Genomic DNA, 14,859 nt, shown 5'->3' with positions numbered 1-14,859 from the left:
TTGCATCTGTATGTCTGGCCATCCACCAAACTGCAAACTCCTACATCAGAGAAACCCTGCTGGCATCTGGGACAGTGCTCAGCAACCTGGAGCTGCTTCCCCTGAAGCTGTACTTTCATGATAGCTTGGGGCACACCCCATCCAACAGCCTCACTCCTGCACAGAGACACAGGGGGTTCGGACAGAGCCCAGGTATGAAAAAGAAAATCATCCAGAAAGCTAATAATGGCCCATGGGGTTTGAGAACCAACTACACGGTCTCAGGAAGAGCCAGCCTCTCTTCCAGACTGAGTCTGATCTTTGCACATGTTCCTCTGGGTCCAGCCAGATCACAGGATGGGAAGAAGGCAACTAACTGTGCACCTCCATGCAGTCGACAGCCAGTCATTCACTGAAGTCACATTTGGGCCTGTCACACACCTAGCATCCTGAGAGGTACTGGGACACAACCAAGTGAAATAAACAACCCTGAGGTTTTCAGTCTCTTCAGGGAGACAGAGACAATAAAGATTATTCACTGAGTGGGAATGGAAGACTAGAAAGAAGAAACAGAAGGAAGATGGGGCAGAGTGGGGCCTGGAAATGCCTCTTCCAGGCTCTTAGAGCAAGATGGGCGTGAAGGAAGCCCTGTGTCAAGGTCACAATGAAGACATGGTCAGGCAAAGCCAACAGAGCCCTACTCACCTGGCCAGTCTCCTCTGTACTGTTAATCCCATGAAAGGCAAATCTGAGGGAGGACACTAATGAGGCTTAGCAACTAAACGCAACTCAGGGACTTAGATCTAGGAATGGTAGTCTTGAGAAGAGCACTAGGACAACCCGGAAAGCCTGAATGTGGACTTTATAGTAGTAAAAGTATTGATGCTGGTTCCAGAATCCAGTCTTTGAACCTTGGCCCTTCATTGCTGTTTTGGTTGGTTGGTGGTTGCAGTTGGAACTCACATGCTAACCATGACCTCCACCACTGAGCCTCATCCCCAGCCCTGAAGCTGGGTCATGCAAGAAAGTACCCTGTTCTTAAGGAGAAACATAATGAAGTGTTTGGGGCAATGGGTTATAAATAGGTTTACTCCTAAATAACAGAGCAAAAGTCAATACAGTAATGGGTTTTTGTCATGCCTCAACTGACTTTCCTGACTCCCCATGGGAGGCCTTACCTTGTCTGAGGAGTGGGCTTGGGGGGAAGGGGGAGGAGGGAGGGAAGGGAGAGGAGAGAGGAGGAACTGTGGTTGGCAAGTCTGTGGGGAGTTTTCTAGATTAGATTAACTGAGGCAGGCAGCACTGTCCCATGGGCTAGGGTCCCAGACAGAAGAAAAAAAAAAAAAAAGGTTAGTTGAGCATGAGCGTTCACCTCTCCCTGCTTCCTGACTGCATGTCCCATGCTCCTGCTCCTTACTCCCTTCCCCACCTTGGGCTGTAACCTCAAACTGTAAACCAAAACAAACCTTGCTTTCCGGAAGCTGCTTTTGTCTGGAATTTATCACAGCAATGAGAAAAGTAACTAATACACAGGTCGTTCCAGGTGGAGGAACCCAGATGCAAAGACTCGAGGGCAGGAGAGAGTCTAGCTTTGCTTGAGACAACTGAGTGATAAGCCAGTGACCCAGGCAAAGGGGCAGTGTCAGGAGCCTACGGCATGGGTTATTTAACTGCAGCATAGGAAGCTGAACCAGGGAGGCAATCAGTCTCCCCTTGTCCACACAAGAGCTGAAGTTGACGGCAGCCGAAGGGCCAGGGTGTTAGTGTAAAGGTGGTAGAAAAATAACAAAGGGGAGAATCATTTTGAAGGTGATACCCAGAGGACAGGACTTTTGATAACTTCAGTGATGGGAAGTAAGGAGTGGGGAGTCAAGAATCCCCCACCAGTCTTCAGTGTGAACCACTTAGCCCATGGTAACGCCACTTACTACAAGATAGAGAAACTAGGGGCAAGTTAGGGTCAGGTTGGGGGTGTAGATCAAGCACTGGATTTTTGAATGTGTTAGTTCTAGGTCCCTCTGAGGCTTCCAAGTAGGTCACTGCACCTCAGCACCTGGCTTGAAATGCAGGCTAGATGATGGACTGCAGCGGGGGTGGAGGCCAGTGATCTGGCAGCAGCTGAGCCCTGCACCCCAGTATCTCCCAGTTAGCCTCAGCGGCCTCATCTCCAATATCAACGCATCTGCATTCCTCTGAACTGCAAAATGCTCCCTGTCTCATGCTGTCCAGAGGTAAAGATGTCTGAACTCGGCTCCCAACAAAACCCACAGTGCCAGCCCTTTCTCCTTCCCCAGCAGGAATGGCAGAGTCCCAGAGGAAACCTTGCCAGTCACTATAGCAACAGCTCAGACTTGGCCTAGAACCAGCCAAGTACCTGGACACTGATCTCAGGGAAGGCCAGATGGTACCCAAAATGGGGGGGGGGGATAGACTGTCAACCTATTGCACCTTCCCCCAACTCCTGGATTAGTCTTAAGGAATCCCCTTCTGGGAAGACTGAAGAAAAAAAAAAAAGCGCCAGGAGCTGGATGTGCAGAAAGAGGGAGAGATGACTCCAGGGAACCTGGGTCTCTACCCACCCCATCTCTATAAATATTTCATTAGACTCTTTTTAAGGCTTAGGACAGTAGAAATGGGATATTGATTTTAAATTCTGTTCTCTCCCCTGGAATCAACCCCATGGAACCTCTAAACTTGCCTTTCCCTATATGTCATCACCGCTGTCCTCAATTTTGCCTGCTCTGTGGTCCACAAGGATTCATCTCCATTTGCATTAACGCTTGGATGTGGTCACGTGACCCACAAGGAAAAACTCAGCGACACCCGCAAACCCAAAAGAACTCCTCCCTGCCCTAAGGTTCCTGGCTTACCTCCCTAACACTGAGGGTGTCCCAGTGGGTGCATCTCACCCGAGTACTATTCCTCAGGGAGCTGCATCCATCAGGTACAGACTCGAGTGCAGGCAAATCAGTCTGCCAGCCCACCCGGCAGAGCCCACCTCACTCATGTTGCCTCTCCCCTGTACTCTTGTTTTGTGACTCTAAGCAACACCTACTCCCGGCACACAGGGGTACCTGCTCCTAACACGCCTATCTCACACTTCATACTCACGCTCTGGTCGTCATCCTCACTTCGCATATGGTCTGCAATAAAGCGTACACCGTCTACTGCTTCCCGGAGGCCACAGCTGCAAGGCCCCACTGAACGCCCTGGGCCAGTTGCGGGTGCGGGCTCAGCCCTGAAAGCCCCAGCCAAGCCCTTCACTGATGCAGGGTTGACAAAGCAGGTGCATGGGTCAGCTGCAGGGCCCTCACGGAAGAAGAGCGTGCCTGCCCCTTCGCGCTCCTGCTGGCGCCTCCGCAAGCGCAGGCGCTGACGTGCACAGCGGTGGCGTGGCTGCTGCAGGAAGAGCAGGGTGGGCAGCTTCTCCAAGAAGACCACCTTGACCCAGGGAGCCATGGTGTGCGTGGTGGGCGAACGGTGATGCACGTTGAGCACACACACACTAGTGACAATGGAGAAGGTGACTAACACCATGGTGAACATGAGGTATTTTCCCACCAGCGGTACGTCAAGGGAGGTGGGAGGTACAATCTTGGAGATGAGCAGCAGGAATACCGTGAGCGCCAGCAGCACAGAGATGCAAAGTGTCATCTTCTCACCACAGTCCGAGGGCAAGTAGAAGACCAGGATGGCCAACGAGGTGATGAGAACACAGGGGATGATGAGGTTGATGGTGTAGAAGAGTGGCTTGCGACGAATGATGAAGTCATAGGTGATGTCCACGTAGGTGGAGTCATCTGGGTTCTCATTGCGCCGGCCTGGCAACGCAATGATGTCCCACTCGCCACTGGGTGTGAAGTCGTCCAGGCTGGCCACATCACTTTTGAGAACCAGGTCGATCTCCGTGCGGTCGTAGGTCCATGAGCGGAACTTCATGGTGCAATTCTGCTGGTCAAACGGGAAGTGCTTCACTTCAATCTTGCATGCACTCTTGTAGATGGCAGGCGGTAGCCAAAAGATGCTGCCATCATAGGAGACCACCGCATTGGAATAGAAGGATACCTCGTACATGCCATCAGCACTGCCAAGGAATGGAGCAGTCAGCCCTGGCTTGAGGGCTTTGTCAACCCTGCATCCCACTTATCAACCCAGCAAGGAGGACCCAGGCTGGGAGTGACCATCTAATACAGATACCATGCAGGAATTGAGCTGAGCATAGGTATTCATATCCCTTCAGTGGTAGAGGAGAATAAAGGAGGCGGGGGTGGGGGGTGAATCTGCTACTTTTCCCACATTGTGTAAGCTGACTAGACCTCATGAGGGTAAAGAGGTGGGGAAGCCAGAGAAGCCAGAGCAAGGAGCCCCAAGCAATGAAGGGGTATGGACGGTTCCATCCATTAAGGAGGTTTTGTGTTGGAAAGGTAAGAAGACTCATTGAAGGGAACAGAACGGAACTTAGGTGAAACAGGAACCATAAGTTCTTTGTTACCACCCAGGCTTCCAGAAATGCCCATTCTTGAATCAGTCTAGACATTGAGAACTGTCAATCTTCACTCTCTCTACCCCAGCTCCAAATACTGGCAATCTAAGTAGCTGGGAAGGGCTGATCAAAGTCCAAGTGTCGCCATGGCGCCCCATACTGCATTCCACTAGTTGGGTCTGTCTGTATGGAAAATGCCTGTCTACAGCTTGTCAGGGAAAAGCCCCCTCCTTCTCACAACAGCATGTTCCTCTTGGATCCCCACCCCATGATTTTTTCATCCCCTCCCAAGCACACCTCTGGTCTTCCAGGGTCACCTACTTGTTGTATAGGACTACATCTGGGAGCCAGATGTGTTTGGAAGGGAGCCTGACTTTCTTCATATTGTCGAAGTCCTCGGGCTTCCAGGTGAGGCGATAATCTTCCCACTCCTGGGAAAAGGAGAGAACAAGGCAGTACCAACCTCTAGCCCCAAAGGGGGCCCAGAGTCAAGGGGACAAAAGAGAACTCATATGGCTTGTGGAAAACTTGAAAAGTCAGCTTTCTCTCCACACCACACTTCTCTGCCCAGACATAGGTCATATGATGATGCTTCTTACACTTAATTTACACAGCTGAGCCAGGGTATTAGACTTTATAGATTTGAAAATGAATTATTTTGGGAGTGTTTAATGTGTTTAAAATCACAGAGTCAAGCAGGTACCTTTAATCCCAGCACTAGTGAGGCAGAGACAGGCAGACATCTCTGTGAGTTTAATACCACCCTGATCCACATAGTGAGTTCTAGGTCAGCCAGGGCAATCCAGCAAGATCAGACTCTAAATTAATAATTACAGTGCTGGTGAGCGGCCCGAACAAGGATGCAAATCCATCTATTGAGGACTCCTTTCTGAAGGAGATGGAAAGAGAGAAGGGAGGGAGAGGGGAAGAGGGGGGTTTGGGTAGGAAAGAGCACTGACCTGGGTCAGCCAGACATTGGTGGTCATGATCTGCTCCCGCTCATGCTGCAGGGAAACAGGGCAGCTGCTGAGAAGGCCCCCCAGTCCTCAGACCTCTCACCACCCTATTAAGATCCCCACCACCACCACCACCACTTTAGAAGCGCCTAAGGAATAAGCTCGGGTATTAACCCTTTCTGGCTGGGCTGACTTCTGTAGCTGGACAAAGAGTTTGAGACCCACACTCACCACACTGATAAGCTGAGCCAGTGATACCATGAGCTGTACAGTGACCAGCTCAGAGCCATTGGTGGCTGGACGGATCAGCTTGTTGTAGCGGGCGGGATCCAGGAGATGCTCTACTAGTCGCTCCTCTGTGTCAGTACCCAAAACCCCTGGGCAAGGCAGGGCAGGAAATGAGTGAACAGAAGGGCTCACAAAGGCCCCTACTCAAGGAGTGGGGTGATTGATCAATTAGCTCAGTCATAGCCTCTCACAGCCCTGTGCTTAAAGGAGTTTGGAAAATGTTCAGTTATGCCACAGGACCACAGAAGCTCCTAAGTAAGTCCCTCTCTGAGACCAAACCACAAGTCCAAACAGCATCATAGACGCCTTTAGACTAACCAACCACTCTGCAAAGATTAATGGGGACTTGTTTTCCCCCAAAAGGACTCAAAGAGACAAGCCTTGAAGCTTGAGATCTCTGCCTCCATGGGTTGGAGCAGAATGGTCCCCACCCTGACCTGTGGGTGCAAGCACCCACCCCCTTTGTTGTCATGTAGGCGTGGAATGCTCATTGCCTTGTACTGGCCCATTCCTCATGCCTCCCCTTCTGTGACTCTCCAAGAGCACACCTCCTGAACACCCCGCAGAGCGCCTCCCTCGCCCTCAGTCTGGCATTGTCTACTCTTCCAAGTCTCCTGACCCATTCTCCGAGAAGTGGGAAGTCATTGCTCTCCCTTCCAGCCTTGTGCCTCCCTGCAGGGTGACCCAAATCAGGACCCAAATGAGGGAAGTGGGAAACGAAGGGGAGCAGGGAAGAAGGCGTTAACCCGGGTCAAAAAGTCAAATGCTGTCAAGCCTCTTGTCATCTTAGGATCCTCTTCTTTCTTCCTTCCTCTTTGTGCTCATTTGCTTCTTCCCTGCAACGGTCAGGTTTCCACCTCTCCCTGGCCTCTCGCCTGCGCCTGCGCCTGCGCCCGGGTCTTCTTTCCAGATTAGTCTTCCAGGCGCTCCCTGCAGACCCTGGAGTCTCTCCCCATCCCCCAGCCCGCTCTTCCACCTCTAGAGAATCCCTTGTTTCGCCTTTGTCCTGGCAGGGGTGACAGAACTTGGCGTCCTGAACCACTGGCTGAGGCAGGGGATCCTGGTCGGCCAGTTCTTACCTGAACACAGCCAGAGAAGGCCGAAGCTGAGGAGCAGCGCCATAGAGCTGGAGCGCGGGGCCATGCCGCCAGCATAGCGCGCGGCCTCGCCGACACTAGGGCTGCGGGTGGGGCGCTGTCCGTGGTGCTGAAGCCTCGCAGCCGCTTTCTCCCGGTTAGGGCTCCCGGCCTCCAGGGTTGAACCGTTCCTGGAATGCCAGGAGGGGCTTCTTGCCAGTCCCGGCTGCTCTTCCAGGGAACACAATTGGGACTGCGATGGGAGGAGTCTCCGCCCCGGAGGCGGAAGCGCGGGATCCCAGGGAAAAAAGGTGGTCCCTGGGTAGGATGCTCTTCGGCTGGGCCTGCCTAGGTGGGTTGTGCATGAAAGGAAAGCGACCCACTGCTCAGCGAACGAGTTCGAATCCCCCGAAATTGAGGCAGGACTTGGAGAGGTTTGAGCAGGGCTGGAAGGGAGCGAGAGTGGGAGGGAGAGAAGTAGGTCAGGGCTCTCTTAGGACGTGGGGTGTGTTGGGGGGGGCGTTTCTGGGGTTCCTGTCCTCCCTTATGTTCTTACACAAACTAATGATTCTGCTTTTCGGGAGAGGTAAGGATGCAGCAGAGAATATGCATGTTGGGACCTTGGACAAAGAAGCAGGGAACACGAAGCTGGCTCGTTTTTAAAAAGCAAATCACTTTGGAGTTTTGGAATAGAGTCCCTTCTTCACCTGTCCCTTTCTCTGCTTTCATAAGCTACAATAGGGCCAAGATCTTGCCATCCTTGGGCGGGGGGATGGGGGGGTGGGGGAGCGGAATCTAGCTAGAAAGGTCTAGACCTCCTGAAAAGAAGGTAGCCTTGAAGGTTCTGACATGGATAAGCAGCCAATATCAATGATCCCTTCCACTCCAGTCATCTTCTGTGTTCTGGGGAGATCAGGGGACCATTTCACAGAGAAAGAATGAAGCTAACACAAAGGAGAGCAAAGATGAGAGAGGTGTCAAAACTCAATGACATCTTTGATCTTGAAAGCCCTGAACTTTTAGCTACTGAACCCATAAAGGACCTCTTTTTTCTTAGTGGATCAGTGGTCACTTTCAACCAAAGATTCCTGTCTGAAGCAGACTCAGAGACAGCAAGGCTTCTTTCATTTCATCAGTGCCTGTTTCTCTAACCTCATCTGGGCACGGTGTCCTCAGCTCCACATTCAGCTATTGGCAATGTTGTTAAGATCCTTGGATATTTAACCCCTCCAGGCCCTCAGCCTTTTAAACATATAGTTCCCTTCAGCTCTTTTATCACCCCATGGCCCCTAACTAACTTCTACTTAAACTTGAGTGTTTGCAGGAATTTCAGTTCCTCAAGGAAGCTGTGACTGACCAAGGATTGAGTAAGGTACCTTGCTACACTCTTCTAGAATAAAATCCTTCTACAGAAAGTCACTGCCTTTCCAACTAGAGTATGAACAAGCATAAGGCCTGGCTTAAGATGAGGGCTTAACAGAAAAATGGTAATGCATGGCAGACAGTTTTGTGTGCATGGTAAATTCCTGTTCTGTAAGTGCAGGCAGACGCAAATTAATTAACAAGTGCTTGGACGTGGGGTGTCCAGCGAGTAGTGATGCAGCTTGGTGACAGAGTGGTCACCTAGAGTGTGTAAAGCTTTGAATTCAATCCCCAGCATGGAAAGAAAAGGATATTGGGAAGAATTTGAAGGGAAAGTCAACAAAGCACAGGAGAAGGAAGATGACAGGGAAGTGGGTTTAGATCTATGCTACGGGTGCAGGGCATGTGCAGGGTCTATGCATGTGTAATAGTTTCTTCAAGAAGAGATCGGAACCCCAAGAAGTGAAGCCTAGAGAAGCAGAGTGTGCAGTCACACCACTTGGGGAAAGGCTCAAGGGTAGATTTGTCTTCAACTATTTAGGTCATGTATTGAGTATGTCCTGTGAGCCTGGAATTGTTTGGAGCTGAGGAGGCAATATCAAAATGACTTAAGCTCCAGCTATTAAAGAGACCACACTGGCAGCAGATTACTACTAGCCATTGTAATGACTGCTCTAGGAAAGACACGGAGGACTGTGGAAGCTGGGAAGCAGGAAAGGCAACAGCCTGCAGGGACTGAATAGGATGTAAATGAAAGTGGAGATGAATCATAGCACATCCTGAGACAGCAGCTCCAGTGGCTGCAACATGGTGGAGGAAGGCTTGCAATGACTTCTGTTGCTAAACTTCCTGGAGCGCTTACTCTTTTCCTAATGACAGACTGAAGGCCATTCGCCTTTTAGATTGCCGACTAGGGGAACCATGCATTGCCTTCTAGATGAGACTTCTGGATCACCTGCCTTCTACATGCCCCTATGTGTGTGTGTGGGGGGGGGGCACTCACTTGTCTAAAGCCTGTGGCTGTTCTTGCCAGTCCAGGAAGCCTATATACCTCCATCTTTAGGTTATCTTCTCAAATCTTCAGTTTTGCTACAAGTTTACTTCCAGTTTGGCAAGGATGAGTCCACTGAGATAACCAACCAGTGGCCAAGGAGAGTGGGACACCCTCCCTCTTCATCTGTACCCACATGCCTTCTATACACCCCCCCCCCCAGGAAAAGAGGTGACAGGAAAGACACAGAACCATATAGGGCTGGGGCAAACACAGAAATGTCAACCCTGATACAACAGGGTGAGTAAGCAGAGTTCTAGTGCCCTGGACTACAAGGAATATTTTCTTTTGAAGATTAAAGTTAATATACTTCTTTTATTTAAAGTGATTTACATTTTAAAATTTTGTTGCCAGAGTAATACTTGTGTTCATAAAGACCAGCTTTAAAAAAATACAAATTAGCAAAACAAAGAGGATTCAGAAACATACCTTTAAAGTGAGAGACAACCACTTAGCAAAACTATTTATCTACAATTAATTAGGTATAATATCCACACAGAGAAGTACAGTCAATGTATCTGGATACATCATCACAATAGAAACACCCAGATTTTGTTTAAGGAACAATTACCATAACCAGGTGCTTCTGCCAGTCATTATTCCTTCTCTTTCAGGTCAGAGACCCTCTGGGAGTGGGGCTGGAGCACTGGCTGCTCTTCCACAGGTCTCCCGTTGGAGTCCTAGCACACATATGACCTCTCTATGAGGTTACAACCACCTCTAACTCCAGACTGAGGTGATGCAATGCCGCCTTCTGGTCTCCACAGACATTGCACCCATTGGTATACACACACACACACACACACCCCTGTGGTTCCACATACAGACAAGCACTCATACACATAGAATGAAAATAAATATTAAAAAATAAAATCTGGCCGGGCGTTGGTGGTGCACGCCTTTAATCCCAGTACTCGGGAGCCAGAGGCAGGTGGGTCTCTGTGAGTTCAAGGCCAGCCTGGTCTCCAGAGCTAGTGCCAGGATAGGCTCCAAAGCTACACAGAGAAACCCTGTCTCGAAAAACCAAACCAAAATAAAATAAAATCTGGAACTAGTTATTGGGAATTATTATACAATAGTGTGAATGCAAATGGTAACTTCGTGGTATATGTATTTTATCATAATTTGTTTTCATTTGAGTTTCATGAAACCCAGGTTAATCTCAAACTCACAAGAGAACTGAGGTTGGCCTTGAACTCCTGATCCTGCTGACTCTACTACCAAGTGTTGGGATTCTAGGCATGCGCCACCGCACTCACACACAATTTTTTAGATGACTAAAAGTGGGCGGGGAGAGCCACCATTCTGACTTCTAGTAGCACAGGTCAGTTTTGCCTGTTAGACTTCACATAGGTGGAATCAATTTTTTGTATCTGTTTTATTGACATTATGTTAGTGATAATCATGGGATAAATTATTGGGTGTATTTCACTCTTCATAACCGCACAGTGTTCCATTGTGTGACTACACTATCATTTACCCATTCCACTTTTGATAGACATTTGTTTCCTATTTAAGGCTATTAAAATAACACCTGTGGACATTCATGTTGTATTTTGGGTATACAAATATATACATAAGACATACATTTTGATTATTTTGCAAAGGAGCCAAGTGTGCTTGCTATACCTTTGTAGTCATCCCTCTTCATTCAGTTTCACAAGCCTCTCTCCATAGGGTTAAGTATTCTTTGCTTCTATTATTTATTGGTGGTATACACTAGGGGTTGTACATGCTAAGCAAGTCCTATTGAGATACCCCTCCAATCCCTGTTGGAGCCTGTTCTGGAACTTGCTTTACTTTTTTTTTAACACTTTTTTATTTATGTATACAACATTCTGCCTCCATGTATATCTGCAGGCCAGAAGAGGGCACCAGATCTCATTATAGATGACTGAGCCACCATATGGTTGCTGGGAATTGAACTCAGGACCCGTGGAAGAGCAGCCAGTGCTCTTAACCTCTGTGCCACCTCTCCAACCCCCTGGAACTCACTTTAAGACAGGGTCTGTGTAGCCCAGACTGGCATCAAGTCATGATCCCCTGCTTCCAGCATCCTGAGTGCTGGATCCCCTCCTTTGTCTTAGAACGTAGGCCTCTTTCCCCAGCCTCCTTCCCCTTCAGAACTAAATCTTGGCTTCCCACAAAGTTCAGCTCTGTTATTGCTGCTACTGATACTTGCTTCCATAGTTTCTTGTTGACCTTTTGATGTTCCCAGATCTTACAAAATAAGCTCAAATTCCTAAACAGCTCCAAGATCCAGCCTTTGCCTGTCCTACCTCCATCATTCTCCTCTATTCTAGACCTATTAGTCTTCTGTTCAACTTGCTACATCCTTCCTCAAGACCTTTGTGTGCCGTTGTGATGACTAAGGAAACTCCATTCTGTACCAAGTATCTCCTTTCATAGCCATTAGCCTCTGCCCTAAATTTCTGAAAGATGAGCTACAAGCAACCAGCACCCTCTCAGAATGAGGTAACTAAGAGATGATTAACAGCTTGCTCTGGCTTCAGTAAACCACTGTATACAGGGGACTGAGGTACCTCCTTTATGGCCGTGAACAGGGTGCAGAGACAGCTCCTCACATAGCTGAGGGGAGTGAAGTAGTTTCTTACATGGCTGCAAACTCCACAGAAACAGGGTAATTGTGATCTTCACCTTTAAAAACCCTTCCCTAAGCCCCTTCTGGGTAGCACACCTTCAATTTGGCTCTTAAGGCTGTTGCCCTGCTAGCAGTTTTAATAAATTTAGCTAATTATAGTTTGAATTGAGTCTCTGGTCTTTTCCCAGTGTTCTCAAACCCTGTAATGCCTTGGCACTTGTTGGCCCTTGCCCCCCACCCCCACCCCACTACTCACTCTCTAGAAGTTACTGTCACTTCTCCCGAACACCTTTCCAGATCTCCAGTCTTCTCCTTTGAGGCACTCACTACAATTCAGTGCTTGCATGTCTATCTGTGCATTACATTATTGTTGGGGGTGAGGCAAAGGCCATGGCATGGTGTGTGAAGATCAGGGAACAGCTTTGTGGAGTCTGTGCTCTTCTACCTTTGTGGGTACCCAGGATTAGACTCTAGGTACTAGGCTTGTGTGGCACTGGCTGGCCAAAGTTCTTATCTGCCAGACTGAACATAAATTTGAGGATGAAACGACTGGATCTGCTTCATTCTGTATGGTTTCTTCAGTGCCTTACACACAGTAGGTACTTATAAGCATGTGTCCACCTCCCACATTTGTAGATTATGGTTTTATAATTTCTTTTCCTTAATATGAGTTCCAGGAAGGCAGGGAGTTTTTAACCACTGTTTTTCCAGCCGAAAATTCACTAAACAAACATAAAACTATTTCTTTTCCAGTTCAGCTGGATACCACACTCACACCAATCATTTTAGGTGTGACTTCACATGAGGATTACCAGCAATAAAAGACTCTCCCAGCCAAGAGCTGAGATGGTTAACAAAGTAGCAACAGAAGAGACTTCATGCTCCAGGGACCAGGACTTTTGGGTTCCTCCGAGGGGGGGTGCTTACCAGTCTGTTATATTGTGGACTGTCTCGTCACTGTCATGTCTTCTTCCAAATAAATACTTACAGGATGTAGTTCGATGAAAAGCCTAGTGTGAGTGGGACTCTGGGTTCAATCTTCAGGACAATAAATAATTGTATATATTTAAAACTTGTATATGGGACTGGGATGATGGTTCAGTAAATAAGAACACTCCTTGCTCTTGCTGAGGACCAGGTTTCAGTTCCAAGTACCCACACAGCAGCTCACAATCATCTGTAACTTAAGTGCAGGGGATCCAATGCCCTTTTCAGGCTCCATGGGTACCCAGCACATATGTAGTGCGTGTACATATGTGCGTGCAAAATATGCATACACCTAAAACTTCTATAGAAAGCTCAAGTCAGGCCTGGTGTGAGCACATGTGATCCCAGTACTTGAAGGCTGAGAGAGGAAGGTCTCAAGTTCCAGTTTCTTGGATAAGGGCTGCAATCATGTGACCTATGAAAAGTTCTAAAGAAAGCAAGTGGGAAGGCAGAATAGGGGAGCTGAGCAAGGTGGTACACATCTGACCTAATAAGCTCATCATTGGGAAGCTGAGGAAGGAGAATGAGATTCAGGCCAGCCTGGGCTACATAGCAAAACCCTGACAGAAACAAAAGAAATCAAACAAGCAGGCAAGCAGATAGAGGGTAGAGGGCATGGAGACAGACCTAGAAGTTCTTCTCAGTAACTATAAATCCTGACCTCCATCTGCAAAATAAGGATTAAAACACTTACCTTACAATGTTGTTGAGAGGGTTAGAAATATTTGCAAAATATTCCTGACTCAGGGAATGCTTGATAAATTAGACTTCTTAGTATTACTTTTGTGTGTGTGTGGTGATGAGTGTGTCAAATTCAGGGCTTCTACATACTAGGCGAGCAGCCTACCACAACCTCCCCCCCCTTTCTTATTTATTGCTTATGTGGCCAAGACAGGAGCTCATTAAGTTACCCAGGTAGGTCTTAGACTTTCGACCCTCCTAGTAAGTTGGGGCCACTGCTAGGTTTGGCTTACTCCATCATTTTATGCTTCCGGCTTGTGAACACAAAGACGGTATGTAGCTAAATGTTTAGGCTGCTCACATCACAAGAAAACCAGTCCCTCTCCCACCCCCAGAAAAATAATATCAACACAGATTTTCTTTAAACATCCAGAGTTGAACTCGGCCAAGGAAAGCCTTCTGCTAACATCACTGAGTGAATGAGTAGCCCAAAATGAAGGTACAGTCAGCTTCCAACAGAGGGAAAGGTGGCGACGGAAGGGCCAATGCTCACAAGCTGAACTGGCCCAAAAGCATCAAGCGGGAAGAGGCTGCCCACCTGCCTTTAGAGGTTTCTGGGACCTCTGATAGCGTTGTCCTTTGTGATAGTGCCACCTCGTGGGAATGTAGAGGTACTGCCGGGAGTTTCCAGCCGCGCTCAGTGCGACAGGGTGGGAGGATGAGGGTCGGCTTGAGTATCTTCTATCCAACCGCTAGATTAATACTTTGGGCTGGATAAGAGACGCAGTCCTGGGAGTCTGTGGAGGAAGCCGCACCATCCTTCCCCTGAGACGTAACTGAACAGGGACCACACTCGCACTCCAGTCCTTGGGACAGGCCAGAGACACACTATCATTTGGTTCGGAGCCACTGTACGGATGGAGAAACCGAGGCTTGGCAGGAGCGCAGATAACCCAAGGTCACACCACCGTAGAGGACCCGCTTCTCGGGCCGCGGTGGAGGGCGCCTTCCCGACCGCACACCGGGCCCGCCACAGGCGCAGAGGCGGGAGACGCGGCCCGACGGCTCGCTCGGGGATGCGGGACGCACGCACACCGCCCGCGCCCGCCGCCGCCGCCGCCGCCCACCGGGCGCTCGCGACTCCGGCGCGCGGGCGGGGCCGCGAGGCGCGAGCAGGAAGCAAGAGTCCGACGCCGAGAGCCCTTGGGAACGCCGACGCCGAGCACGTGACGGGAGACGCCGGCCACATGACGGGGGAGCACCGTCACGCACGACGCACGTCCACGCACGGAGGCGCTTCGAGCGGCGAGCTGAAGGCCGCGGGTCACATGTGGAGGGTGACAGGCGCGGGCCGGGGGGCGGGAAAGACGCGCGGATCACGTGCCGGGGGCCGG

The 14,859-nt window shown here is 49.4% G+C and overlaps 1 protein-coding gene across 1 annotated transcript in view; it reads right to left on the bottom strand.

Annotated features, from left to right (window-relative positions):
- Window positions 1–14,859, bottom strand: part of Chrnb2 (cholinergic receptor nicotinic beta 2 subunit) — a 19,118-nt gene extending 4,259 nt beyond the window's left edge. The window contains exons 1-6 of the mRNA XM_027393268.2: window positions 14,064–14,859; window positions 6,786–7,228; window positions 5,650–5,795; window positions 5,422–5,466; window positions 4,784–4,893; window positions 3,091–4,063 (exon numbers count right to left, since the gene is read on the bottom strand). Of these exons, the coding sequence (XP_027249069.1) occupies window positions 3,091–4,063; window positions 4,784–4,893; window positions 5,422–5,466; window positions 5,650–5,795; window positions 6,786–6,849 (1,338 nt within the window). The 5' untranslated portion in view covers window positions 6,850–7,228; window positions 14,064–14,859. The remainder of the gene's footprint in view (window positions 1–3,090; window positions 4,064–4,783; window positions 4,894–5,421; window positions 5,467–5,649; window positions 5,796–6,785; window positions 7,229–14,063) is intronic.

Source organism: Cricetulus griseus (genome assembly GCF_003668045.3).
Source record: "Cricetulus griseus strain 17A/GY chromosome 1 unlocalized genomic scaffold, alternate assembly CriGri-PICRH-1.0 chr1_0, whole genome shotgun sequence".
NCBI classification, from domain to species: domain Eukaryota; kingdom Metazoa; phylum Chordata; class Mammalia; order Rodentia; family Cricetidae; genus Cricetulus; species Cricetulus griseus.
Note: the sequence above shows the minus strand (reverse complement) of the source record. Positions and strands in the feature narration are given on the sequence as shown.